The sequence below is a fragment of the Pezoporus occidentalis genome, unplaced genomic scaffold (assembly GCF_034315485.1).
Source record: "Pezoporus occidentalis ecotype Australia unplaced genomic scaffold, CSIRO_AGI_Poc_V1 ctg21, whole genome shotgun sequence".
NCBI lineage: Eukaryota > Metazoa > Chordata > Aves > Psittaciformes > Psittacidae > Pezoporus > Pezoporus occidentalis.
Genome location: NW_026913964.1, coordinates 294,276 through 317,734, shown reverse-complemented (window position 1 = coordinate 317,734; position 23,459 = coordinate 294,276). Strand labels below are relative to the sequence as shown.

Genomic DNA, 23,459 nt, shown 5'->3' with positions numbered 1-23,459 from the left:
AGAAGACTGAGAGCATGCTGAAGGCCCAAAATGGTCAGCTTGTATAGTGTTTTTTACAACCAAAGCCTTCGTAATGTGTTCCACATCAGCAAACTCTGCAGCCTCTCTGCAGAACTAATTGGGCACAACTTTGACTCAGCCCCAAAGGCTGCTCAAACTGAGCAGGCAAGGTAGCACAGCTAGAAACTGGGGGTGACTTGGCAGTGAGTGCTTCAAGTCGCAATGAATGAAGTCAGCTGCTGCTGACTACAGGAGACTTGAACCTCAGATCAAGATTTCCTCGTGGTTATTTCAGAGAAATTTGGGACTGATGTCTTAGCACATATAGCCAAGTATGTCCATGAAATTAAGAGTTAGAGTGGTAGCAGTGAGGCTCCTGTCATGCTGCTCAGTGCACAGCAGGCGACAGGATTCTGCTTGTTTGGGTGTGCCTTTTTTCTTCAGTGGTTTCAGCTGAATGATGGAAGTGGGTGATTACAGTTTGGTTTGGTTGAAGGCTAGTGGTGGTACTTGAGTGCAAGTGAAAAAAGAGGAGCAAAGGTTTGGATGTGGGGTGTGGATTTTGGGAGATATTTTGGGTTTTTTTTTCCAGAAGTTACTGGTAGCTGTGGCTGTTGTGACTAGAAATCTGGCTAGAGACCTGGTCTCTCTGCAGAAGTTCTCTTGAGGCACTTTTGTGGCCTTTCAGTGGCTAATCAAGACTCTTGGATTGCAAACATTCCTTGAAAATCTTCATGAGCAGTTCCTGCAGTAAGGTCAGGAAGTTGGCAAAATATCAGTGGACTATCTTATGTTCTGTCTTGTTGCTACCATATGTCTCTTCCTTAGTCTTGTTACCTTAACCATGCTGTTGACTGCTGCATTAAACATCTGATGTGCTGAACTAAAGGGAGTCGTGTCAAAGACAGGGGAGCAGCTTCTGTTTCATTTTTACCACATCCTGTTGTGTATCTGTCCCCCTGAAAACTGTATGCCCTCATTAAAGGATATCTTGAGACACTGCGCTACTTCAGTTCACTGTGCTTTGGTTCAAGCTGTGCTAAAATGTGCATTTAAAACATGGGAAGGAGGGGGGTAAGGGAAAGTGTATTTTTCAGTGGTGACTGTGTTAAGCTTACAGTTGTTCACACATTGTATTAAATGTCAGCTCAATGAAGCCATGAGCAGAAAAGTGAACAAATTAAAGACAAATACTTGATTTCTTTTTTTTTGTGAATGATGGTTAACTTACCAAAGTGATGTATCCTGTCAAGCAGACAAAGTAATTTCTGCAGTAAACAGTGTTATTGTTTTTAAGTACAGTATTTTCAGGCATTGACATATGAAAATAACTGAATAGCAAAACAGGTAGCATATGTTCATTCTTGACCTACACTCCAGTATGTAACATTAATGGTGATTGTCTTATTTGTATAAAACAAAGTTCTGTCAAATTAAGTGGAGAATTTTCATATAGAATACTATATATTAGACTATATTCATCAGAAGAACGTATTAAGATTAAATAAATGATTAGAACAGTAATCAGACTGGCCTTTTTTTTTGTCTGGGGGCATGGAAGTGTAAAGAATACTTGTATTGAATGGTTGTTGGGGAACAGCGATTGATACATAATGGTAAATTACTTTCTGCAAACTACTGGTGCGTTGTGTTCAGTTGAGTCTTACCCAGCCTACAGATCTCTGCCCCCCCAGGGAGGTTGTTTATGGTTTTTTGTGTGTGTAGGGTGTGAACAGCCCACAGCAAAACCAAACAACAAAGTAACCTTGATGTGAAATGATTTACAGTGTTTAACAACAGTAAGTATATTAAGAATAGAAGCTGTAATAAACTGGTGTAGCAGTGGGGTATGGTTGAGGCTAAGAAGCGCACACCTGTATTAGGCAGGACACAGGCGGGACTTGTAAAAAATGTTGATGCTGTAAAAGGTAATCTGAGGTGTTAAATAACCTCACTCAAGCTTTAAATGTATGCTGCAGATTTCCTAGTAGTTCTCCAAAACTTGCTAAAAGAAGAAAAACTACCTGGGTACTACGAGATTTTGTGCATTCATATAACTTCATCTTAACTGAATTGCAAACAAAGTAGTAAAGAGTACTAGCAGCAAGTAGAAACCGCTTCTGAGTGAACTACCTGTGTCCTATTAAGGCACATGGTCTTTGATTCCTTGGAGGGAAACGCCCTGCAGATCTCTGCTTTGTCCAAAATCCACTATGTCTGTTAATGATGTTTCTAAAAATGTCCCACCACACTAAGAGTACATTTAGAAACCTCAGAGTTACATTTTCATTAAAGTAGCACCTTGCCTTCTGATAGCAGCTGGGTAGGGATTACAAGCACAAGTGCTGTGTCCACTCAAAGGACAGGGAACATACCACCTCAGTGGTCTCCCAGTGATGAAGTGGGCCATTACACAGGCCCTCATTCAACTGTAGTGAACCTAGTAGACTATTTTCTATTAAAATAATTGGTCAAACAATGAGGTAAGTTTGCAAATTCAATTCCTTCTACTTTATTTGAAAGTCAAATTTCTGTTACTGCACTATGCATAGGCCAGTTTTTAGCCTCTGGTTAAATAGTGCCCTCAGCAAGGCCAAACTGTCCCTGCCATGGTATTCTCTCCCAATACCCACCCTGCCCATGCTTTTTTCCCTCCCCTTCACACCCCCTGAATCGCTTCCTGATAAGGAATAGTTTATCAGTTAAGTTCATTGATGCTCCACTGCAAGGCTGTCCTGTATAATCAATACAAGGGAACTCCAGCAGTGAGCAGTCACCGTGGAAGTAGTAAATCGTGATTGGTGTTTAAAACAAAAAAAAGAAAAAAACCCAACCAAAAACGGTGTCTGAAGCCATCTGGAGCTCTGGCTAGTGTATGCAACTGTCAAAGTCACAAACACAGCCACTAAATACAATTACTTCTCTCATGAGCCTTTTTCCAGGGTTATCTGGGTCTTGGCATGGCAGTTGAAGTTCCTTCTTAAGAAGCTGAAGTGGCCTACAGCAGCCACATGCCATGTTGACCACCATCTCCTCAACATTCAACCTGTTTGGAAGAGAACATCAGGATTTGTATGCAGCATTGTAGGCTTACAGCTTTTCAAGTATTTGAATGTGATTTTTCTCATGGTGGAATGTTTAGAGGAAAGAGCACAACCTTAAGAGTCTAAGGTTCTATCAACTACAAAACTAAAACACTGCAGCAACTGACTGGTCTTGGTTCTCATGATGAATGCTGTAAGAGTTCAGGTCTGCTGAGCTTCTGCCTTCCTGCCTGCCTTTTTGAGAATGAACTTCCAAAGGCTTTAGAGCTATTAGTCCTCAGACCTCACTGGATAACTCGTAGTGTTTGATTTCCCCACTCTTCTTTTGCACTTCAGAAAATCATGAAGTATATTGGAATTCTTTTAAGAGCTGTGCACTTGGAGCTTGTGAAAGGCCTCTGGAATATGATTTGTTAACAAAGATGCTAAATGGCAAAATATTTTTGTTAAAATCTCTGTAAAGGAGAGAAGTCTCCTTGGTTTCAATTAAAACAGTTTTTTAATCATAGCTTTCTTAGTGATTATGATGAACCTTTACTGCTAAAAATACTTCCTCCAGGCTCCCCAGCCCTCTTAAACTCTCAGGATCCAAAATCAGTCATTTGGTTTTCAAAATGCTGGGGAACACCTGAACTCACTTTGAAGGGGACAGCTCATAGCTTCAGCATAGATTTAAAGTAGTTACTGCAAAAGCAAAACCCTTCATTGCCTCCCTATTCTTGAACATAGTGTTTGCTTGGATTGTTAGGACTATTAGCTGTTTATTTCCCACATAACTGAGCTCTGTAGTAGTGCTGCAGTGGCTTTAGTTTCATTGAAACCTCAATTCTCTACCTGCAGAGTCTCCTGATGAGCAGGCAGAACTGCAGAGACTGTGACAACACATTTTAACTATAAAATATGCCTGGATTACACTGTTAGGACCACATTATGAGACAGTGGAAGTGACACTACATATTAAGGTGAGAAATTCCTTATTTTGCTGCCTTGGCTGCTTTTGAAAACAGCTAGTTGCAGCCTAACTGACCCTTTCTATCTTCTTAAAAGCAAAACAACAAAACCACCACCAACAAAGCAGCCCTCAAAACCTGCAGCACTTATGTCTGGGGTTTATAAAAATTACTAAGGAAGTGAGACAACATTCCTTGCCTAAATTGTAAATCCCTATTACTAAATGACTTTATTAGCATTGTTTGTAGTTAGCTGACATACTGCAACATTTAATTACTAGGTAGATGCCAACCATATTTTCCTCCCTGAATTATAAAGGAGTGGTAGTTAACAAATACCACTATTTACAGATGGCCAAATAACACAAGGGAACAACTTCAGTATCTCATAATCTCTCAACTTACTTTGTTGAGGATGGACATGATCCTTCACAGCGGCTTAAAGTGACATTTGTAGAACAGCCTTTGTAAGTTACTTTTTCTTCATACTTGATTTCTCTGCAGTGCTCTGTCAAATGTAAGAGAAAAATTATAGCAGAAATTTATCTTAGTGGTCATGAATGACATTTGCCTTCGTACTCAGTTTCATGGAAAACCATTCCTACTGCATGAGCCAATTAACAAGTTGCAAGTGAGTAACACAGCAAGAGAAGGTTTTAAACTAGGCACTGAAGATGCATGAGAGGATTGCCCTGGAGAACAAGCAAGAAAATGCAAGTCACTAGAATTGCAAATGAGAAAAAAAACGAAGAACACCCTATTAAGAGTAGAGTGCAAATTCAGACCAGCAGGAAAAAACAATTCACTGATGAGAAAACAAATATGCAAATAAAACAACCAGCTGGCTAATTGTGGTGGAATTATTTCTGGTTCAGTCTTTATAATAGATCTTACCTGAAAGATGCTGAATGTAAACATTTCAATGATTGATTTGTTTATAGGCAGCCAGAAGTACACACCTTAGATGCCTGCCTGAAGTCTGTCTTTCATTACTAGATAGAATCTGTAATACGACATAGCGGGTAATGACTAGATGTATTGAGCTGACATTTTCTCCTGACTTGAAGCAAAACACTAAGCCCTTGATGAAGCAAAGAGCTGATGAAAACAAAGGTTTTCCAAAGAGTTTAAAGGTAGTATTTCACGTTTAGATTAAGAGAAACAAGGATATTGTGTACTACGAAGGCAACTTATGCACCTCTTGCCCTGCTCCTATACAGTGCTCTGTATTCCTCCCAAGTTGCCTATCCTTGCTTCACCCTCAAGGTACATCACTGTACCTTGAAAACTGAGAAAAGAGTATCCTGCAAAAGAGAAACCAAAAAAAGCTGAAGTGGGCAGAAGGAGTTTATGACAGCTAAAGGGAAGACTGACAGGTAAGTCAGAAGATAACCTGGCCTAATAAAAGGTATTTTTTCTTACAGTGCTTAACTGGGATTTTAAGATTAAAACCTAAATGATTCTGTAACTCTCCTGAGCATCCTTTTGGCCTCTTTAACTCAGACTTTTTCATGTTTACATCAGTATATAGTAGGGAACCTGTTGTTACAAAATTAAAGTAACTGGAGAAATGACAAAAAGATGGAACCACTTCATACACAGTATCATACCAAAGGATAAGTAATGTAAGAATTCATACCTTCATGAATGAAAATATGTGCTAAACCAAAAATATGACATAGGAGATGATATGGCTATGCTTTACCTTGTGGCACTGTTAATGGTACAGCAGAAGACAAGGATGTTGACAGCCTAGTGGTGAAAGGAACTGATGTAGTGCGGGTAGTGGTTAGTGGTGTTGTTCGCAGAGAAGTCCTTTCTACTGACTCTGTAGAAGCAGTAGTAACAACACTGGGTGCAAAAGAAATCGTTGTAGACAAAACAGTTGGGCTCAAAACTGGAGTGGATGCGGGAAAGACACTGGTAGGCACTATTAATGAAGATGTTTTGCCATGTGGAATAAATGTGGTGTTTGGGGAGGAAAAATATGTACTGCTCTTAGCAGACCTAAAGGTGGAAGTAGTGAGGGGTGTAGGCTTAGGGCTGGTGGTTGGGGCTGATGTGGAGGAGATTGTGGAAGGAGTGGCAGACGGCAGCTGGGTACTGATAGGGCTGCTGGGGACAGGCACGGGGCTGGAACTTGGAGATGCCCTTGTAGGGGGGACCTTTGTGCTGCTTGTGGTGATGGCCTCTCTGGAGGCAGAGATCTTGGAGGTGCTGCTGGCGGAGGTGGTGGCGGCAGTGGTCTTGTGCGTGGTCAGAGGTGGCACGATGTGTGGCATGGTTGTCTCTGTGTGGGTGAAGGCTGCTGGGAAGAAAGCACACAGTGACACACACTAGTAGACCAAGACAGGAAAGGAAAGGAAGTAGGCAAAAGGACTGGGCTGGGAGCATGTGCAAGAAAAGCAACCCTGTAAAGTGTGGAGTTTTGTATGGAAAGAGGAAGAGTTGAGTTTCTGTTTTCTTCCCTAAGGAGGTGGGCCTCCTGCTTAGACCCATTCAGCACACAATGTGTGTTCCATTCAGCAGTGGGCTGGTCCTGGCTTCATGCCAAGTGCTCAACAGCTGCACCCTCACTTCCAGATCAGCAGGAATGGGGATAGAATCAGGAGCGCAACTGAAGTGAGAGCACCTACGAAAACAAGTGCCCAAGCAGTCTGTGCTGCTATGAAGAAAAGGTGGGAGGAAGGAAGGCTGGAAGGAGGGAAGATAAAAATGTGAAGGCTGGGAAAATGAGCAGGACAGGGGAAAGGCCAGGAGCAAGCCTTACCAGGCTGAGAGGAGATCCGCCAGGTTGAGGACACAGTTGGTAAGGAGGAATATACAGCTGAAGACATTGGGCTGGTTTTGGCAGTGGAGGGTGCAGAGGACTCTGTTGCAGGTGACTCTCTCGGAGCACTTGTTGTCCAGGAAGAAGGCTTGGGCCATAGAGTTGTAGGTGTTGGCTTGGGACTGGTGGTTGTGGCTGATGTGGAGGAGACCGTGGAAGCAGGAGTAGGTGACAGCCAGGTGCTGAGTGAGCTGCTGGGGACAGGCGCAGAGCTGGGACTTGGAGACATACTTGTGTGGGAGACTTCTGTGCTGCTTGTGGTGATGGCCTCTCTGGAGACAGAGGTCTTGGAGGTGCTGCTGGCAGAGGTGGTGGCAGTGGTCTTGTGCGTGGTCAGAGCTGGCATGATGTGTGGCATGGTTGTCTCTATGTAAGTGAAGGCTGTTGGGAGGAAAGCACAGGTCTACTGAGGGTGACCAGGTAAGAGGGGAAGGCAAAGGCAGTAGGCAAAAGTCCCAGGCTATGGGCATGTGCAAGAAAGGCAGAGACTGGCTGTACAGAGTCTTGCCAGGCAAAAGGGAGGAGTAGGTCGCTGCCTTCTGCCTTCATCCTCCAACCCAGCTTGTCCCTCAAAACTGGGGAAAAATACCCCAGCTGAAGAGTTCCTTCCAACAAGTAAGCACCGTCTGCCCATCCAAAGATAGAAACCTTTCCAAACGTGTGCGTTTTCCTTGAAGGAGCAGGCACACTGTAACCACTGCCCCTTCCACACAGTAGCCTAGGCTCTGTGGGAGAGACTTGTGCCTCATGGCCTTTTCCAAGGCAGGTCATGGCATAGTACTGATGCCAAAGGAAGAGGGAACAGGGAGAAAAGACAAAACAAATTCCCAAGCAGTCTGTGATACTTGGAAGAAATAAGGCAGGAATGACAGAAGCGTGATCTCTGGGAACAGAAGGCAGAACAGTGCGAAGAGAAGAGGGACCCTTACCAGGCTGAGAGGAGATCCGCCATGCTGAGGACGTGGCTGAGGAAGGGGAAGAGGCAGGTGAAGGAGTTGGGCTGGTTTTGGCTGTGGAGGGTGCAGAGGACTCTGTTGCAGGTGGCTCTCTCAGAGCACTTGTCTGGGAAGACAGCTTGGGCCATAGAGTTGTAGGTGTTGGCTTGGGACTGGTGGTTGTGGCTGATGTGGAGGAGACTGTGGAAGTAGCAGTAGGTGGCAGCCAGGTGCTGAGGGAGCTGCTGGGGACAGGCATAGAGCTGGGACTTGGAGATGTCCTTGAGTGTGGGACTTCTGTGCTGCTTGTGGTGATGGCCTCTCTGGAGACAGAGGTCTTGGAGGTGCTGCTGGCAGAGGTGGTGGCAGTGGTCTTGTGCGTATTCAGATGTGGCACGATGTGTGGCATGGTTGTCTCTGTGTGGGTGAGGGCTGTTGGGAGGAAAGCACAGGTCAAACGAGCGTGACCAAGTAAGAGGGGAAAGCAAAGGTGGTGGGCAAATTTCCCAGGGTGGAGCTCCTGTGCAGGAAAATCAGCCTCATTACATACACATGGTGTCTTGTGGGGCAATAGGAAGGCTGGGCTTCTGTTTCCTTCCCTAAACCTCCCCATCCTGCTTAGACCCACTCAGGACCAATGTGTGTACCAGTCAGCAGTGGGTTGGTCCTAGCTGTATGCTAACTGCTCAACATCTGCTCTCTCACTTCCCCATCAGCAGGAATGCGAAGAGAATCAGAAGTGCAGAAGGAAGAAAAAACCCACATGCATCCAGGTACACTCAGTTTTCAGAATATACCAAAGAAAAATCAACTGAAACCCCCACAAGGTGCAAAAGGAATCACCACATTCCCCAAAAGACCAAAGCCCAGTCAGTCTCCCAGCAATGGGGATGGCATTCTTGGTATGGAGAATCAACTTTGTCCTTCACTTTACCTCAGGATCCTGGTTATGTCAATGACCAACACTTGGCCCATCTTTACCCACATTGTAATAGGCAGGAGAAGAAATGGAGAAAACCTGGATGCTGTGCATACACTCCACAGCAACACCTAAAGCATAACTGGTATCAACACTGACAAGGACATGCACCTACAACAGGACCAGACAACCTGCTGGAAATGAAAATCACATCCATCCCAACCACAGTCAGTCTAGCAGGTTCCAAGGTAACCAAAGGCAGAGGGAACAGATGGCCAACAGACAAAACAAATGCGCAACTCCCATATGGCTCTGGAGGGCATGGATGGATGGATAGAACAAAGGAAAAAAGGAAGCAAGCATGACAGCTGGGAACAGAAGGCAGAGCAGTGGAAAAGGCAGGAGGGGGCTTACCAGGCTGAGAGGAGATCTGCCATGTTGAGGACACAGTTGGTAAGGAGGAATATACAGCTGAAGACATTGGGCTGGTTTTGGCTGTGGAAGGTGCAGAGGACTCTGTTGCAGGTGACTCTCTCAGAGCACTTGTCTGGGAAGACAGCTTGGGCCATAGAGTTGTAGGTGTTGGCTTGGGACTGGTAGTTGGGGCTGATGTGGAAGTAACAGTAGGGGGCAGCCAGCTGCTGAGCGGGCTGCTGGGAACAGACACAGAGCTGGGACTTGGAGATGTCCTTTTGTGGGGGACTTCTGTGCTGCTTATGGTGATGGCCTCTCTGGAGACAGAGGTCTTGGAGGTGCTGCTGGCAGAGGTGGTGGTGGTGGTCTTGTGCGTGGTCAGAGGTGGCACGATGTGTGGCACGGTTGTCTCTGTGTGAGTGAAGGCTGTTGGGAGGAAACATGGGTCAGTTGAGGATGACTGGGAAAGAGGGGAAGGCAAAGGCAGTAGGCAAAAGTCCCAGGCTGTGGGCATGTACAAGAAAAGCAGAGTCTTGCTGTAGAGAGTCCTGACAGGCAAAAGGGAGGAGTGGGTCGCTGCCTTCTCCCCCTGCTCTATCCCAGTATGTGCCCCAAAAGAAGGGAACAAAGCACCTGAAGGTCCCTTCTAATATGCAAGCACACTCTGCCTCTCCAAGGAGAGAAGCCTCTCAAACTATGTGTGTTTTCCATAAAGGAACAGGCACACAGTAACCACTGCCCCTTCCACACAGTAGCCCAGGCTCTGTGGGAGAGACCTGTGCCTCATGTCCTTTTCCAAGGCAGGCCATGCCATGGTGTTGATGCCAAAGGAAGAGGGAATAGGGAGCAACTACCAAAAGAAATGCCCAAGCAGTCTGTGATACTTGGAAGAAACAAGGCAGGAATGACAGAAGCGTGATCTCTGGGAACAGAAGGCAGAACTATGCGAAGGGAAGAGGGACCCTTACCAGGCTGAGAGGAGATCCGCCATGTTGAGGATGTGGCTGAGGAAGGGGAAGAGGCAGGTGAAGGAGTTGGGCTGGTTTTGGCTGTGGAGGGTGCAGAGGACTCTGTTGCAGGTGACTCTCTCAGAGCACTTGTTGTCTGGGAAGACGGCTTGAGCCATAGAGTTGTAGGTGTTGGCTTGGGACTGGTGGTTGTGGCTGATGTGGAGGAGACTGTGGAAGTAGCAGTAGGTGGTAGCCAGGTGCTGAGTGAGATGCTGGGGACAGGCATAGAGCTGGGACTTGGAGATGTCCTTGTGTGTTGGACTTCTGTGCTGCTTGTGGTGATGGCCTCTCTGGAGACAGAGGTCTTGGAGGTGCTGCTGGCAGAGGTGGTGGCGGTGGTCTTGTGCGTGGTTAGATGTGGCACGATGTGTGGCACGGTTGTCTCTGTGTGGGTGAGGGCTGTTGGGAGGAAAGCACAGGTCAAATGAGCGTGACCAAGTAAGAGGGGAAGGCAAAGGCAGTGGGCAGAAATCCTTAGCTGGGGCCACATGACACAAAGGCAGTGTCTTGAGTCCTCCCAGGAAAGAGTGAGGCATGGGCCTCCACCTCCTATATCTAAACTGCTAACCAAGAATGTCCCCCCAAATAGGGGAAAAAGGACAGCACTTGAAGGGTTCCTTCCAACATGCAAGCACCCTCTGCCTCTCAAGGGAGAGAAGCCTATCCAAATGTGTGTTTCTCCCTCAAAGGAACAGGCACAGTGAAACAACTGTCCCTTCCCAGAAAAGAGGGAAGTCTCTGTGGGAGAGACCTGTGCCACACGGCCTTTTCCAAGGCAGGCCATGCCATAGTACTGATGTCAAAGCAGGCAGGAACAGAGAGTAACTACCAAAACAAATGCCCTAGCAGCCTGTGCTGCTAGGAAAGAAGGAAGAAAGGAAGAAAGAAGAAATGTGGAAGGAAGGAATTGTGGTAGCTGTGAAGAAAAGGTAGGACAGTGGGAAAGGCTGGAGGCAGCTTTACCAGGTTGAGAGGAGATCTGCCATGTTGAGGACATGGTTGAGGAGGGAGAAGATGCAGGTGAAGACATTGGTCTGGTTTTGGCTGTGGAAGGTGCAGAGGACTCTATTGCAGGTGACTCTCTCAGAGCACTTGTCTGGGAAGACAGCTTGGGCCATAGAGTTGTAGGTGTTGGCTTGGGACTGGTGGTTGCGGCTGATGTGGAGGAGACTGTGGAAGTAGCAGTAGGTGGCAGCCAGGTGCTGAGCAAGCTGCTGGGGACAGGCATAGAGCTGGGACTTGGAGACGTCCTCGTGTGTTGGACTTCTGTGCTGCTTGTGGTGATGGCCTCTCTGGAGACAGAGGTCTTGGAGGTGCTGCTGGCAGAGGTGGTGGCAGTGGTCTTGTGCGTGGTTAGACGTGGCACGATGTGTGGCACGGTTGTCTCTGTGTAAGTGAAGGCTGCAGGGAGGAAAGCGCAGGTCTACTGAGGGTGACCGGACAAGAGGGGAAGGCAAACACAGTGGGCAAAAGTCCAGGGCTCTGGGCATGTGCAAGAAAAGCAGAGTCTTGCTGTACGGCATCTTGTCAGGCAAGAGGGGAGGAGTGGGTCTCTGCCTTCTGCTCTCCTCCGCCAACCCAGCATGTGCCCCAAAACAGGGGGACAAAGCACCTGAAGGGTGCCTTCCATTAAGCAAACATCCCATGCCTCTCCAGAGAGAGACGTGCCTCCAAATGTGTGTATTTCCCTTGAAGGAACAGGCACAGTGTTAACTACTGCCCCCTCCAGACCAGAGGCCAGGCTGTGTGAGAGAAACCTGTGCCCAGTGGCAGATACCGAAGCTGGCCATAGCAAAGTACTGATGCCAATGAAAGCAGGAATGGAGGGCAACCACAGAAAAAAAAAAAAAATGCAGTAGCCTGTCCTACTATGATGGATGGCAGGTAGGAAGAATGGAAGTGTGGGTGGGAGGAAGAAAGGGGGCCTAGTAGAATTGAAGGTTGGGTGGGAGAAAGGAAAAACAGAGGGAAGAATTGAGAGAGAGATGGAATAAAAGATAGAAGGAAGGATGGAAACATAACAGATTGGAAGATAAATCAGACAAGTGCTAAGGGCAGGACTGAGCCTTACCTGGCTGAGAGGAAATCCGCCATGTTGAGGACAAAGTTGAGGAGGGGGAAGATGCAGGTGAAAATACTGGGCTAGTTTTAGCTGTGGAGGGTGCAGAGGATTCTGTTGCAGGTGACTCTCTCAGAGCACTTGTCATTGGGGAAGATGGCTTGAGCCATAGGGTTGTAGGTGTTGGCTTGGGACTGGTGGTTGTGGCTGATGTGGAGGACAATGTGGAAGTAGCAGTAGGTGGCAGCCAGGTGCTGAGCGAGCTGCTGGGGACAGGTGCGGAGCTGGGACTTGGAGACATACTTGTGTGGGAGACTTCTGTGCTGCTTGTGGTGATGGCCTCTCTGGAGACAGAGGTCTTGGAGGTGCTGCTGGCAGAGGTGGTGGCGGTCGTCTTGTGAGTGGTTAGACGTGGCACGATGTGTGGCACGGTTGTCTCTGAGTGAGTGAAGGCTGTTGGGAGGAAAGCAGAGGTCAACTTAGGGTGACCAGGTACAAGTGGAAGGCAAGGCAAACGCAGTGGGCAAATATCCCGGGGTAGGAATGTACAAGAAAGTCAGCCTCATTACACATTGTGTCTTGCGGGGCAATAGGAAGGCTGGGCTTCTGTTTCTTCCCTAAGCCTCCCCATCCTGCTTAGACCCATCCAGGACCAATGTGTGTGCCAGTCAGTAGTGGGTTGGTCCTAACTGCATGCTAAGTGTTCAACATCTGCTCTTTCACTTCCCCATCAGCAGGAATAGGGAGAGAATCGGAAGTGCAGAAGCCATAAAGCCCACATGCATCCCGATACACTCAGATTTCAGGACTGAAGATACTAAAGAGAAACAGACTAAACCCCCTATAAGGTGCAAAAGGAATCGCCACATTCCCCAAGAGACCAAAGCCCAGTCAGTCTCCCAGCAAATGGGTATGGCGTTCTTGGTATGGAGAATCAACTTGGTCCTTCACTTTGCCTCTGGATCCTGGCTGCGTCAACGACCAACATTTTGCCCACCCTTTAACCACATTGTAACAGACAGGAGAAGAAACAGAGAAAACCTGGATGCTGTGCAAGCACTCAGCCACATCTAAATCACTTGTGTGCTATCTATGCTGATGTGGACACATCTTTAACACAGCACCAGACAACCTGCTGTAAAAAACATTAGTTCCACCCCAAAGTCAGTCCACCAGGTCCCAGGTTGACCAAAGGCAGAGGGAATAGATGGCTAATAGCCAAAACAAATGTGCAAGTGCCTTACAGCTCATATGGGGAAGGAAGGAAGGATGGAGGGATAGATGGATGGATGTAAGCACGCATGCATGCATGCATGGATGGAAGCAAGACAAAAAGAAAGCAAGAAAGTAAACATGAATGTTGGGAACAGAAGTCAGGGTAGTTGGAAGAGTAGGAAGGAGCCATACCAGGCTGAGAGGAGACCTGCCATGTTGAAGACACAGTTGATAAGGGAGAATATGCAGATGACGACATTGGGCTGGTTTTAGCTGTGGAGGGTGCAGAGGACTCTGTTGCAGGTGACTCTCTCAGAGCACTTGTTGTCTGGGAAGACAGCTTGAGCCATAGAGTTGTAGGTGTTGGCTGGGGGCTGGTGGTTGGGGCCGATGTGGAGGAGACTGTGGAAGTAGCAGTAGGTGGCAACTGGGTGCTGAGGGAGCTGCTGGGGACCGGAGACAACCTTGGAGACATCCTTGTGTGTGGGACTTCTGTGCTGCTTGTGGTGAGGGCTTCTCTGGAGACAGAGGTCCTGGAGGTGCTGCTGGCGGAGGTGGTGGCAGTGGTCTTGTGCGTGGTCAGAGGTGGCACGATGTGTGGCAGGGTTGTCTCTGTGTGTGTGACAGCTGCTGGGAGAAAAGCACAGATCAATTTAAAGTGACAAGGTAAGAGGGGAAGGACAATAATACAGCCACTTTTGTGGTAGAATCTTCATGCTAGATTATGGGCAAGTAGGTCAGAAGCAAGTTTTGCACTTTCTTTTTTTTTCTTCCTTGGATGAATGAATATGGCCATGACCCCCAATATGTCTCATCCAATCCTGCTGCTTCTGAGATTTGCAGGCTGGTGATGATTTTTATATTTGCCATATATCAATTTGTCTGATTCTTCACAGAGGTCTTGATACAGGAAGAGGTATCTCTACTTTCACGTGCGATCCACTGGTTTATAGGTAGTTTACAATGTGCCTGCTTCAGACTGTGTTGGAAAGGATGCATGGGAGAGCCAAGGCTAGTGAAGGTACAGGCATTGGCCATGGATGTCTCTTAGCTCTCTCCTGACCAGAGCACTCACCTGTTACTACTTTACTAGTTGGAGTCCTAGCTCTTGTTGGCTCCCTTGCTACAAAGAAAGGGACGAGAGAAAAGAATGGTTGAGTCTTGGGAAAGAGTCTAGGCAAAGCATTTTGTGGCATCTCTTCAAAGGAGACTGTTCTAGTCAACACCAAGGCAACCCAGGCATGTGAAGCCCTATCAGTCTAAGTGGGATGACTTTAGTCTGGCATTGAGTGTACACCTTCTTGCCCACCCTCCACTGTTGAATCTTTTGCACACAGGAACAGCACTTGCCAAGGGGTTGGCATTTGTTGACCTGCATTTTCATGGCTGTGTCAGGGCCTGGACATCCTTTGGATGGAGAACTTGCCTTGTGTTCTGTCTCTCACCCAAAACTGTCCTGAGGTGTAAACTGGATATATGTTTCCAGTTTCACTGCCTTCTACTTCCCCCATTGTGCATTATCAGGGCATCACTGTAACTGGAGAGAGTGTATGTTAGCTTGTCTCTGTTTGCTAGTTGTAGGGTAGGAACCCATGCATGATTGTACCCTGACACCTCTGTGCCCCAGAAACAAATCCCTGAAGTGGTAAGGGAAGAAGATGCAGTCGGGGTCATGTGTGGGCCAGTCCCAACACCTGCCTGGAACCCAGGAGTCCCACGGCAAAAGCAGTGGGAATTAAGAATGAATACCAGAAGCGAAGCCTGTGTGGGATATGCTGCTTAGGAGAGCATGAATGGGTGGGAGCTGGAAGGAGCAGCTAGGCAGCATAAAGGACAGAAGGGAGCCTTACCGGGATATGATGGTCTCAATCGTGTTGAGGGCACAGTAGAGGAGGTGGAAGAAGCAGATGAGGCTGAGGTGGCAGTTAAAGAGCTGGGACTTGGAGACATCTTTGTCAGTGGGACTTCTGGGCTGCTGGCACGGACAGTCATTCTTGGGACAGAGGTGCTGCTGGTGGATGTGGCAGGGGTGGTCTTCTGCGTGATGTGATGCTGCACAAGTTGTGCCTTTGTTGGTCTTCTGTGGGTGACAGCTACAGAGAGAAAAGCACAGGTTGATTGAGGGTGGCACGGCAAGAAGGGAAGGCAAAGAAGTTGGGCAATCCCCAAGTAGAAGCTCCAGAGTATGAGTGAAGGTAAGAAAGGCAAGACCAGACCACACTGAGTCTTACTGGGCAAGAGGGATGAATGGACCAATGGCTGGCTTCCACTCCAAAAAATATATGGCAAGAACTGGGCCTGAAGGGTACCTTTACACAATTCAACACCCCCTGCCTCTTTCTGGAGGTCCTGAGGAAGTAAAAGTCTCTCTGGATGTGCATGTCTCCCCTCCAAGGAGTTTCAGACTGAGCAAGAACATCATCTGGAAAAGCTGGGGTAAGTGAAGCAGAATCTTAGGTCAAGGGCATCTCTCAGCTCCCTCTTACCCACTGGGACATGGTAGTGCATGAGTGGTTGCTTGGGTTCCCTCACTCTCTGTAAAGTAAGGAAGAATGGATATAAGTAATGGTTGGGAACTCATAAGGCTCCTAAAGTGGGTTGTGATATTTCCTCAGAGGATGCTGTAATTGCTGGCACAAGAAGATCCAGATGTGTGCACCTCAACAGTACTTTGTGGGAAACACTGGGACTGGGAGAGAGTGTACATTTGCCCTCTCACTAGAGTAGACTCCTCTACTGCACACTGTCCCAGCCTCTTGTGTCAGTTGCTAAATTAGTAAATGACTAGTTTAGCAATTCACGTTGTCATACAGCCACAGAGACTGTCCTTTTTGGCATATAGAGTACCTGACATCCCAAAGTAAAATTTCTTTCTTTATATATTTTTGGGGGGGGAGAATTTGTTAAAATAGCTAGGGAAACACATATTTTGCCAAGTTTTTGAGAACTTGATTTGAAGCATAGAGAGATTTTGCCTAAATTTGGAGGAAGTGTAGGGTATGGCCTCAAAAAGAAATGTTAGGTTTAAATGATATTTGGATGTCAGATGTTTGCTCCATTGGCAATACATAGAAATTTTCATTTTTATCACACGTCTTCAGTTATCCATGTACTTTCCAATTTATTTGCCATTTTGAGACAACTAGTAAGAATACTTGGGTTTTGGTTTAGTTTTTTTTAAATCCATTGATGTGCATCATGTAAATGGTGGCTTCACTTGGCAGATACCAAAAAGTCATATTTACCTTCTGTTGTTAGTTCAGGTTTGCTGAAAGTTGTGATCCAAGATGTGGTTTGAGTAGGTATTGAGGTGGTTGTAATTTCCTTTTTGATAGTGGTCTTGAAGGGTGATGAGGTGAACCTTACTTGTTCCGTCTCCGTTGAAGCAGTGGTTGATGAGGCAACAGATGTAGGCTTTGTTTTAGGCAGCATAGCTCTTTTTGTTGAGGTAGTTATGGAAGGGGTACTGATAGATGTAGTCATGTTTGGTGTGGTAAAAATTGATGTAGTATGTTCTTTTGGAGTAAAGGTAAATAATGTAACATGAGTAATCAGTTAATTGAATTTTTATAAATAGACAATTTATGAAGCTACCCATATTCCAGAAACCCAGTCTTCACCCTCAATCTTGTGAATATTTTCTGTGTAATTCTTTATATTCATGTTCTCACAAGCTTGCCAAATCTCTCCCTACTTGTATTTGTTTTCTGTTGTCTCATATCTTTCTTTCTTCTAATTTGCTGTATTTTTCCTGGGTTTTATATATTTTTTCTAAGAAGTCAGATTTTTTTTTTGCTAAAGTCTGTATGGGCTTTGCACAAATGACAATTTATTGGATATTCTTATGTTCCAAATCAGCCACAGATTTAGCTTTCCATAATTTGTACATACAAATTACAAAGCTACATACTATAGTATCTTCCTTGACCCAGTGTACAAATCATCTGTCACAATGGCAGCGTTTGAAATTGTGTTTTGTCTGCTATGGGACCATTTTTAAACTCTGCTTTCTTTGTTAGCTTGGGTCCAGGGTGGCTTATTAGTTGAAGAGCATGTTAGTGCGAAGCCACACATTATTATGAGTCTCCACAGTCATAGAATCAAAAAGTAATTTATGGTGGAGGAATCATCCTCCTGGGAGTAGGACTCTAGAGTCCTAAACAAAGCTGCTGCACTTGATACCTGTGTGATTCTGCTTTGGAGCCTGATTACATTATTCAGAGTTAATAGGTAGGGTACTCCTTGAATATGACTGCATAACTGAACCAGTTGTGGAAAAGAGGCTGAAGTTGAGCTAATAAATCCAGTTGAGCTGGTGCTTTGCTTGTAGAGCTTCTAATGTGCTTCTGGGATGAGGCACACAAGTGATTTTTGGTTGTGTTTTTAACCTAATGTCTATATCCTTCCTATTTCCATGCACTTTTGATCTACACTTCTGAACATTACTGGTTTACAGACTCCTTGATGGAACCCTAGTAGGCTTTGCCTGCTTCATTATTTGTAGTCTTACATTTGGATATTGAGACAGCTTGCAATGCTTTCTTAGTAGGGTGGTATCTCAACTATGTATAGAGTGAGCTTATTGTAATTTAGTTTAGACAGTAACACTAAAACCTTACTAGTTGTTGACATTATTTATTTTAGACAGTAGCACTAAAAACCTACCAGTTGTTGACATTATTGTGCCAAGAGGTGATGTTGGTGAAGTTACTGGAACCGTGATTTTTGAGGTTACTGTGGGATTTGTAGTCTCAGTTGATACAGTAGCTGCAGAAGAAGAAATACTAGGTACTACTGGTAGGGTACTTGCAATAGAGCTTCTTGATACTTTAGGCTGCGCTGTTGTTACTAAGAGACAAAAAAAATGTGATAATCTGTTTATAATACAACTATACAAATTGAAAATTGTTTTCTGAAGTAAAAACACTCTTAGTAACTATTAGTAGTAACTACTATTAAAAAACATTACCTTTTACATGAAACATTTTAGAGAAGTTATCCATCTATTCCTTTGCTACTATGTGCTGTGAATACATTAAACAGTAAAATAAAGAAAAATGCATAAAGCTTCTGCAGGAATGCAAGTGAATTTGCCATAAATATTTGTGCATAGCAGCAGAGATGGAATTGTATTTTATTATTCAGTCAGCTGATAGCATACATTTTCCTAATACCATCTGACTTTGGAGAAATTAATGGAATTTATGAAGACAGGCTAAGCAAGTTGGGGCTGTTCAGCCTGGAGAAGAGAAGGCTGCGTGGAGACCTCATAGCAGCCTTCCAGTATCTGAAGGGGGCCTATAAGGATGATGGAGAGGGACTCTTCAATAGGGACTGTAGTGACAGGACAAGGGGCAACGGGTTAAAACTTAAACAGGGGAAGTTCAGTTTAGATACAGGGAAGAAGGTCTTTCATGTTAGGGTGGTGAGGCACTGGAATGGGTTGCCCAGAAAAACTGTGAATGCTCCATCCCTGGCAATGTTCAAGGCCAGGCTGGACGAGGCCTTGGCTGACATGGTTTAGTGTGAGGTATTCCTGCCCATGGCAGGGGGGTTGGAACTAGATGATCTTAAGGTCCTTTCCAACCCTAACCCTTCTAATTTCTAGCAAACTTAAGATCAGTATATATAGATTCCTTTCCTGGATGAGGCTATAGGGATTTGGTATGGTTGGTCATGCATTTCCACTAAGACCTTCCTAAAATTGTTGAAGTGTAATACAGACAATCATCACTAGGAATGGTGATGAATTTTTTGTAGAATCATAGAATGGTTTGGGTTGGAATGGACCTTCAGACGTCATTTAGTGCAACCACCCTTGCAACCAGCAGGGACATCTTCAACTAGATCAGGTTGCTCAAAGTCCCATACAGCCCAACATGGAATGTGTCATCCACAAGCTCTCTGACATCCTATTCCAGTGTTTCATCATAGAAAATGTCTACCTAGTCTGAATCTACCCTCTTTTAAGGGTAAAACCACTACCTCTTGTATTATTGCTACAGGCCCTGCTAAAATACCTGCTTCATCTTTCTTATAAGCTCCTTTCAAGTACTGAAAGGCCACAATAAGATCTCTGTGGAGCCTTCTCTTCTCCAGGCTGAACACAACTCCAACTCTCTCAACCATTCCTCATAGCAGAGGTGTTCGCTCCCCCTGATCATTTTTGTGACCCTCCTCTGCACCTGCTCCACCAGGTCCATGTTCTTCCCATACTAATAAGGGCTCTACAGCTGGATGCAGTCTTTAGGTGGTGTCTCACCAGAGAAGAGGAGAGGGGCAGAATCACCTCCCTTGACTCACTGGCCTATGCTTATTTTGATGCACCCCAGGATATGGTTCATTTTCTGGGCTGTGAGTGTACACTGTTGGCTCACATACAGTTTTTCATTCACCAGTAACCCCAAGTCCTCTTCAGGGCTGCTCTCAATCCCTTCACCCCCCAGCCTGTACTGATACAGGGAGTTGCCCTGACCCAGGTGCAGGACCTTAAACTTGGCCTTGTTGAACCTCATGAGGTTCACAAGGGCCTACTTCTTGAGCTTGTTCAGGTCCCTCTGAATGCATCCTACCCCCTGTCATCCACACCACTCAGCTTGCTATAATCTACAAACTTGGTGAGACTGAGCTCAATGCCTCTGTCTATCAGAGACAACACAGAAGTCCTTATTCACTAACAGAGATATTTTATTACTGGGTATCTGGAAGTGCCTAAGTATACTCAGGAAACATCATTGTCTCATAATTTTTTTTTCTTCAGACATCTAGCAAGTATTTCTGGGTAAATATTTATGATAATTATGAAACCAAGTTATTTTTCATTATTGCATCTCCTGAATGTGAAACTGGCGATGCTACTATGTCATGCAAAAAAAGGACATTGCTTACCTTATATACACATATGAGGACATATATCAATGTATATGTACTAGTTTGGTCAACTACGTAAACTAACCTGTTGAAGGTGGAGATGTTTCAGGTGTGGTACTACTGATTGCATGTCCTGTTGTGTAAAGGTAAAACAGGTTAAGTATGTGAATGAAAGCATATTAAAAAATTCCAAATAAGGCAAATTTTAGATTGGATTCAAAGGATTGTGTTAATTAGTGAGATATTTCTGAAAATGCTTAATATTACATGTTTCAGTGGTAAACTTCACGTTGAAGGACTAAAATGACGAAGTCAATATATCTTATAATAAAAATGACTAAGTTCTTGCTAGCTTTCTTATGATTTTTATGCTTAAGGGAGTCTCACTTTTCAGGGATAATGGAGATACGCTTTTTATTTAGAAATAAGATTAATCACTGGCTAAGATTCTGATTACACAAGTTAGAATTCTGTAATGTGAGAAAAATTGTCCTTGGGTGTGTTTTATATCCGTATGAAAAAACAAACTGTGCAGCTAGAAACTATGCAAAACATTATTTAATATGATAGGTTTTCATAGAAGTAAACCTCATGGGAATAAACCATAAGTTAATATATATATTAAAAAAAATCTTTAAAAAGATTAAAAAAACATTTGCTATGTAAATCCCATTAGCTAGGTCTGATCCTCTTCTGTATGTTCCCTTTTTTTATGAAAGCGTTTGAATATATCTGAGAGTAACAGCTGTACTGGGGCAGGCCCTCATGCAGATCAGAACACTAATTCACTTTCAGGAAGACCTCTATTTTTAAAAGTACTCACATTTACAATGAATGTAACTCTTCATCTTGTTAACTAAAATCAGCCAGGATTATCCAACTGTGTATTATAGCATTCCTCACCCTAAATCTTCTTCTAATTAGTTCTTTTCTTTTCTTTACTTACGACATGAAGTTTTATATACTAGCAATACAGTAATGGGGTTATTTTGAAGGAAACTTATGTTTGGATGAACATGGATTAATTGAGAGGTACTAGGAAAACTACCTTCTTTGAGAATACAGAATGTGTTAGTATTTTTTTCCAGTTACTGTACAGGAAGAGAATAAGGATGTATGGGTTGCTGCTTACCACATGGCATACATATTTTCTTCTCATAGTCAAAGTATTCATCATGAGAGCAGTTGTAACAGCCTGAAGAAAGGGGAAGAGAAGTTTGGTTTACATTTCTCAGGGAGCACCATTTAATTTGTACCACTTATTATCTAGTATCTTAGATTTCTGTTACTAAAAAATGGTATTGATTGAATGAGATAAGCATTTCCACTGTCATCCTCAGAAGAAGGATCTGTTCACATAGTAATTCTTTTGCTTTCTCCAACTATATCCATTTGTCTAATAAAAATATTAATTGCTCTCTCCATGTTTTCTTACGAAAGTACACATATTCTTTTGATCTGATGCAAGCCAGAGAATTTCTCTTCATAATAGGCTGAGCTCAATGTAAAGCTAGATGTAGTACAGGTACTGAATTGATTATGTATTTAAAGCAGAAGTTGTAAGGTAAAGGTCAGCAAAACTGCTTTAAAGGTAGCATCAATTATAGTATCACTACTTAACTGTGGTATGTCTGTTTTAAAAAACAGCATTGAAAACAATTATTATTTTATTGCTCCCTTGTTTTCACTAGTATAGCTTATTACCTTCAATGTTGACATATTTGTAATTTTGATTTGGACAATTACAAGGTCTGTAATGCCAGGTGCAGTTGTCATTGTTGTAGCCATAGGAATAAGCATCGCCATTTCTTTTTTTTTTATGAGAGTTGTAATACTCACAATAAACAGCTGAAAAAGGTAAAAGCAACAGAGAAATGAGAATTTTTCTAATTAACAACATGTTATTTTCAAAGAACTAAAGGGAGGATAAAATTCTGTCATTTAAATGATTAGCTTCAGATGTAAATCAAAATTTATGCTGAAGTAAAGTAAGTTTTGTTTTTTTTAAATGCACTATGAAAATATTTCCACTATTTTTAATGCATAATATAGTGGAATGTTGAAAAGAAATCATCAAAGATAACTCCGGCATTGATTTATAACACTCGTCCTCTTTTTCCCTCCATATATGGTGTTCTGGAACGCCTCGATACCTTTTACCTGTTTTACAGTGTTCCAGCCAACACAGCTGTCTTTATTTCCTTTCTGTCCACACAGGTGATTTTATCATAGCTAAAATGCAACATAATCTTTTTCAATTTCATACTCCTTCTGCTGAGAAACAGACAGTTCACTATGCAGTGGTAGCAAAGGAAACAGCCTGCCTTCTAGAACCACATTATTTTCTCTTTCATCCATGGTAAAAAGAAATACAATATTTTGGTTAATTTAGCATACCTGAAAACTACAGGTTTCAAAACCTAGTTGACTGAAGTCAGCTATTTGCCCATAGAGAAAATGCAAATTTGGAGGTGCTTATTAAGCAATTACCTATATTGCCATATTAATATACTCACAGTTAGAATAATAATCTCTTCAACTTTTTTAAAGAGAGCTTGAAGAACTTACGACAGAACTCAGGGGTCCTCCAGTCAATGCAGATACCTTTATCTAAGCATGCCATGGCATATACTGCAATAGCATCACACATGCATTCACAGTCCCCTCCAATGTCACAACCACAGGAATCTCGAACACAGGCCTCATAATAAGGCATACGATTCACCTGCATTGGAACAACAAAGTAACTAATTTCTTAGGATTCTTCTGTGCCTATTTGTTAAGAAAGTGTTTTTCCCTGAGCTAAACAATACATGTTCTATTAAATGAGAGTAACTAGTACTTCCTCTGAACACTTGTCAAAACAATTACAGTCCCACTTCATACAAATCATTTTAGCAAAAACATAGGTGTCTCCACATTAACAATAAAAACTGATCATGCTTTGCTAGATATGTATTTCTAAATTCTAGTCCTGAACAATGTATTTCTAAATTCTAGTCCTGAACATATTATGCATAGTCAGCTTAAAAAACACCCAGAATCCTCACATCCACTCAGACACAAGTATCTGTCAGCTGTACACCCTTTGTGGATATGCACGAGCATTGCAGCATTATCGGCATTTCTCACTTGTTTTCACCTTCTGAAAATGAAGCTTTTCCTTCAGAAGGCCTGTTTATAATGAACTATGCCATACTTTTATTTCCACAA

General features: G+C 44.0%; 1 protein-coding gene and 1 long non-coding RNA gene across 5 annotated transcripts in view; one reads left to right on the top strand and one right to left on the bottom strand.

Annotated features, from left to right (window-relative positions):
* Positions 1-2,815: 2,815 nt before the first annotated feature.
* MUC6 (mucin 6, oligomeric mucus/gel-forming) overlaps positions 2,816-23,459 on the bottom strand; it is a 51,968-nt gene continuing 31,324 nt past the window's right edge. The window contains 19 exon segments of the mRNA XM_062619111.1: positions 2,816-3,046; positions 4,400-4,502; positions 5,700-6,299; positions 6,765-7,205; positions 7,754-8,191; positions 9,093-9,518; positions 10,061-10,501; positions 11,066-11,503; positions 12,174-12,614; positions 13,569-14,003; positions 14,452-14,499; positions 15,227-15,469; positions 15,863-15,884; positions 15,886-15,911; positions 18,042-18,224; positions 20,332-20,379; positions 21,379-21,441; positions 21,951-22,094; positions 22,815-22,971. Of these exon segments, the coding sequence (XP_062475095.1) occupies positions 2,869-3,046; positions 4,400-4,502; positions 5,700-6,299; positions 6,765-7,205; positions 7,754-8,191; positions 9,093-9,518; positions 10,061-10,501; positions 11,066-11,503; positions 12,174-12,614; positions 13,569-14,003; positions 14,452-14,499; positions 15,227-15,469; positions 15,863-15,884; positions 15,886-15,911; positions 18,042-18,224; positions 20,332-20,379; positions 21,379-21,441; positions 21,951-22,094; positions 22,815-22,971 (4,875 nt within the window). The 3' untranslated portion in view covers positions 2,816-2,868.
* Positions 9,761-23,459, top strand: part of LOC134163899 (uncharacterized) — a 41,396-nt gene continuing 27,697 nt past the window's right edge. For 2 of the 4 annotated variants that reach the window (XR_009964901.1, XR_009964900.1), the window contains exons 1-2: positions 9,761-10,171; positions 15,723-15,812. This is a non-coding gene — a long non-coding RNA (uncharacterized LOC134163899). Of the gene's footprint in view, positions 10,172-10,404; positions 11,177-12,405; positions 12,527-15,722; positions 15,813-23,459 lie in introns of those variants that run through there. The other 2 variants (XR_009964902.1, XR_009964903.1) reach the window with 2 other exon arrangements.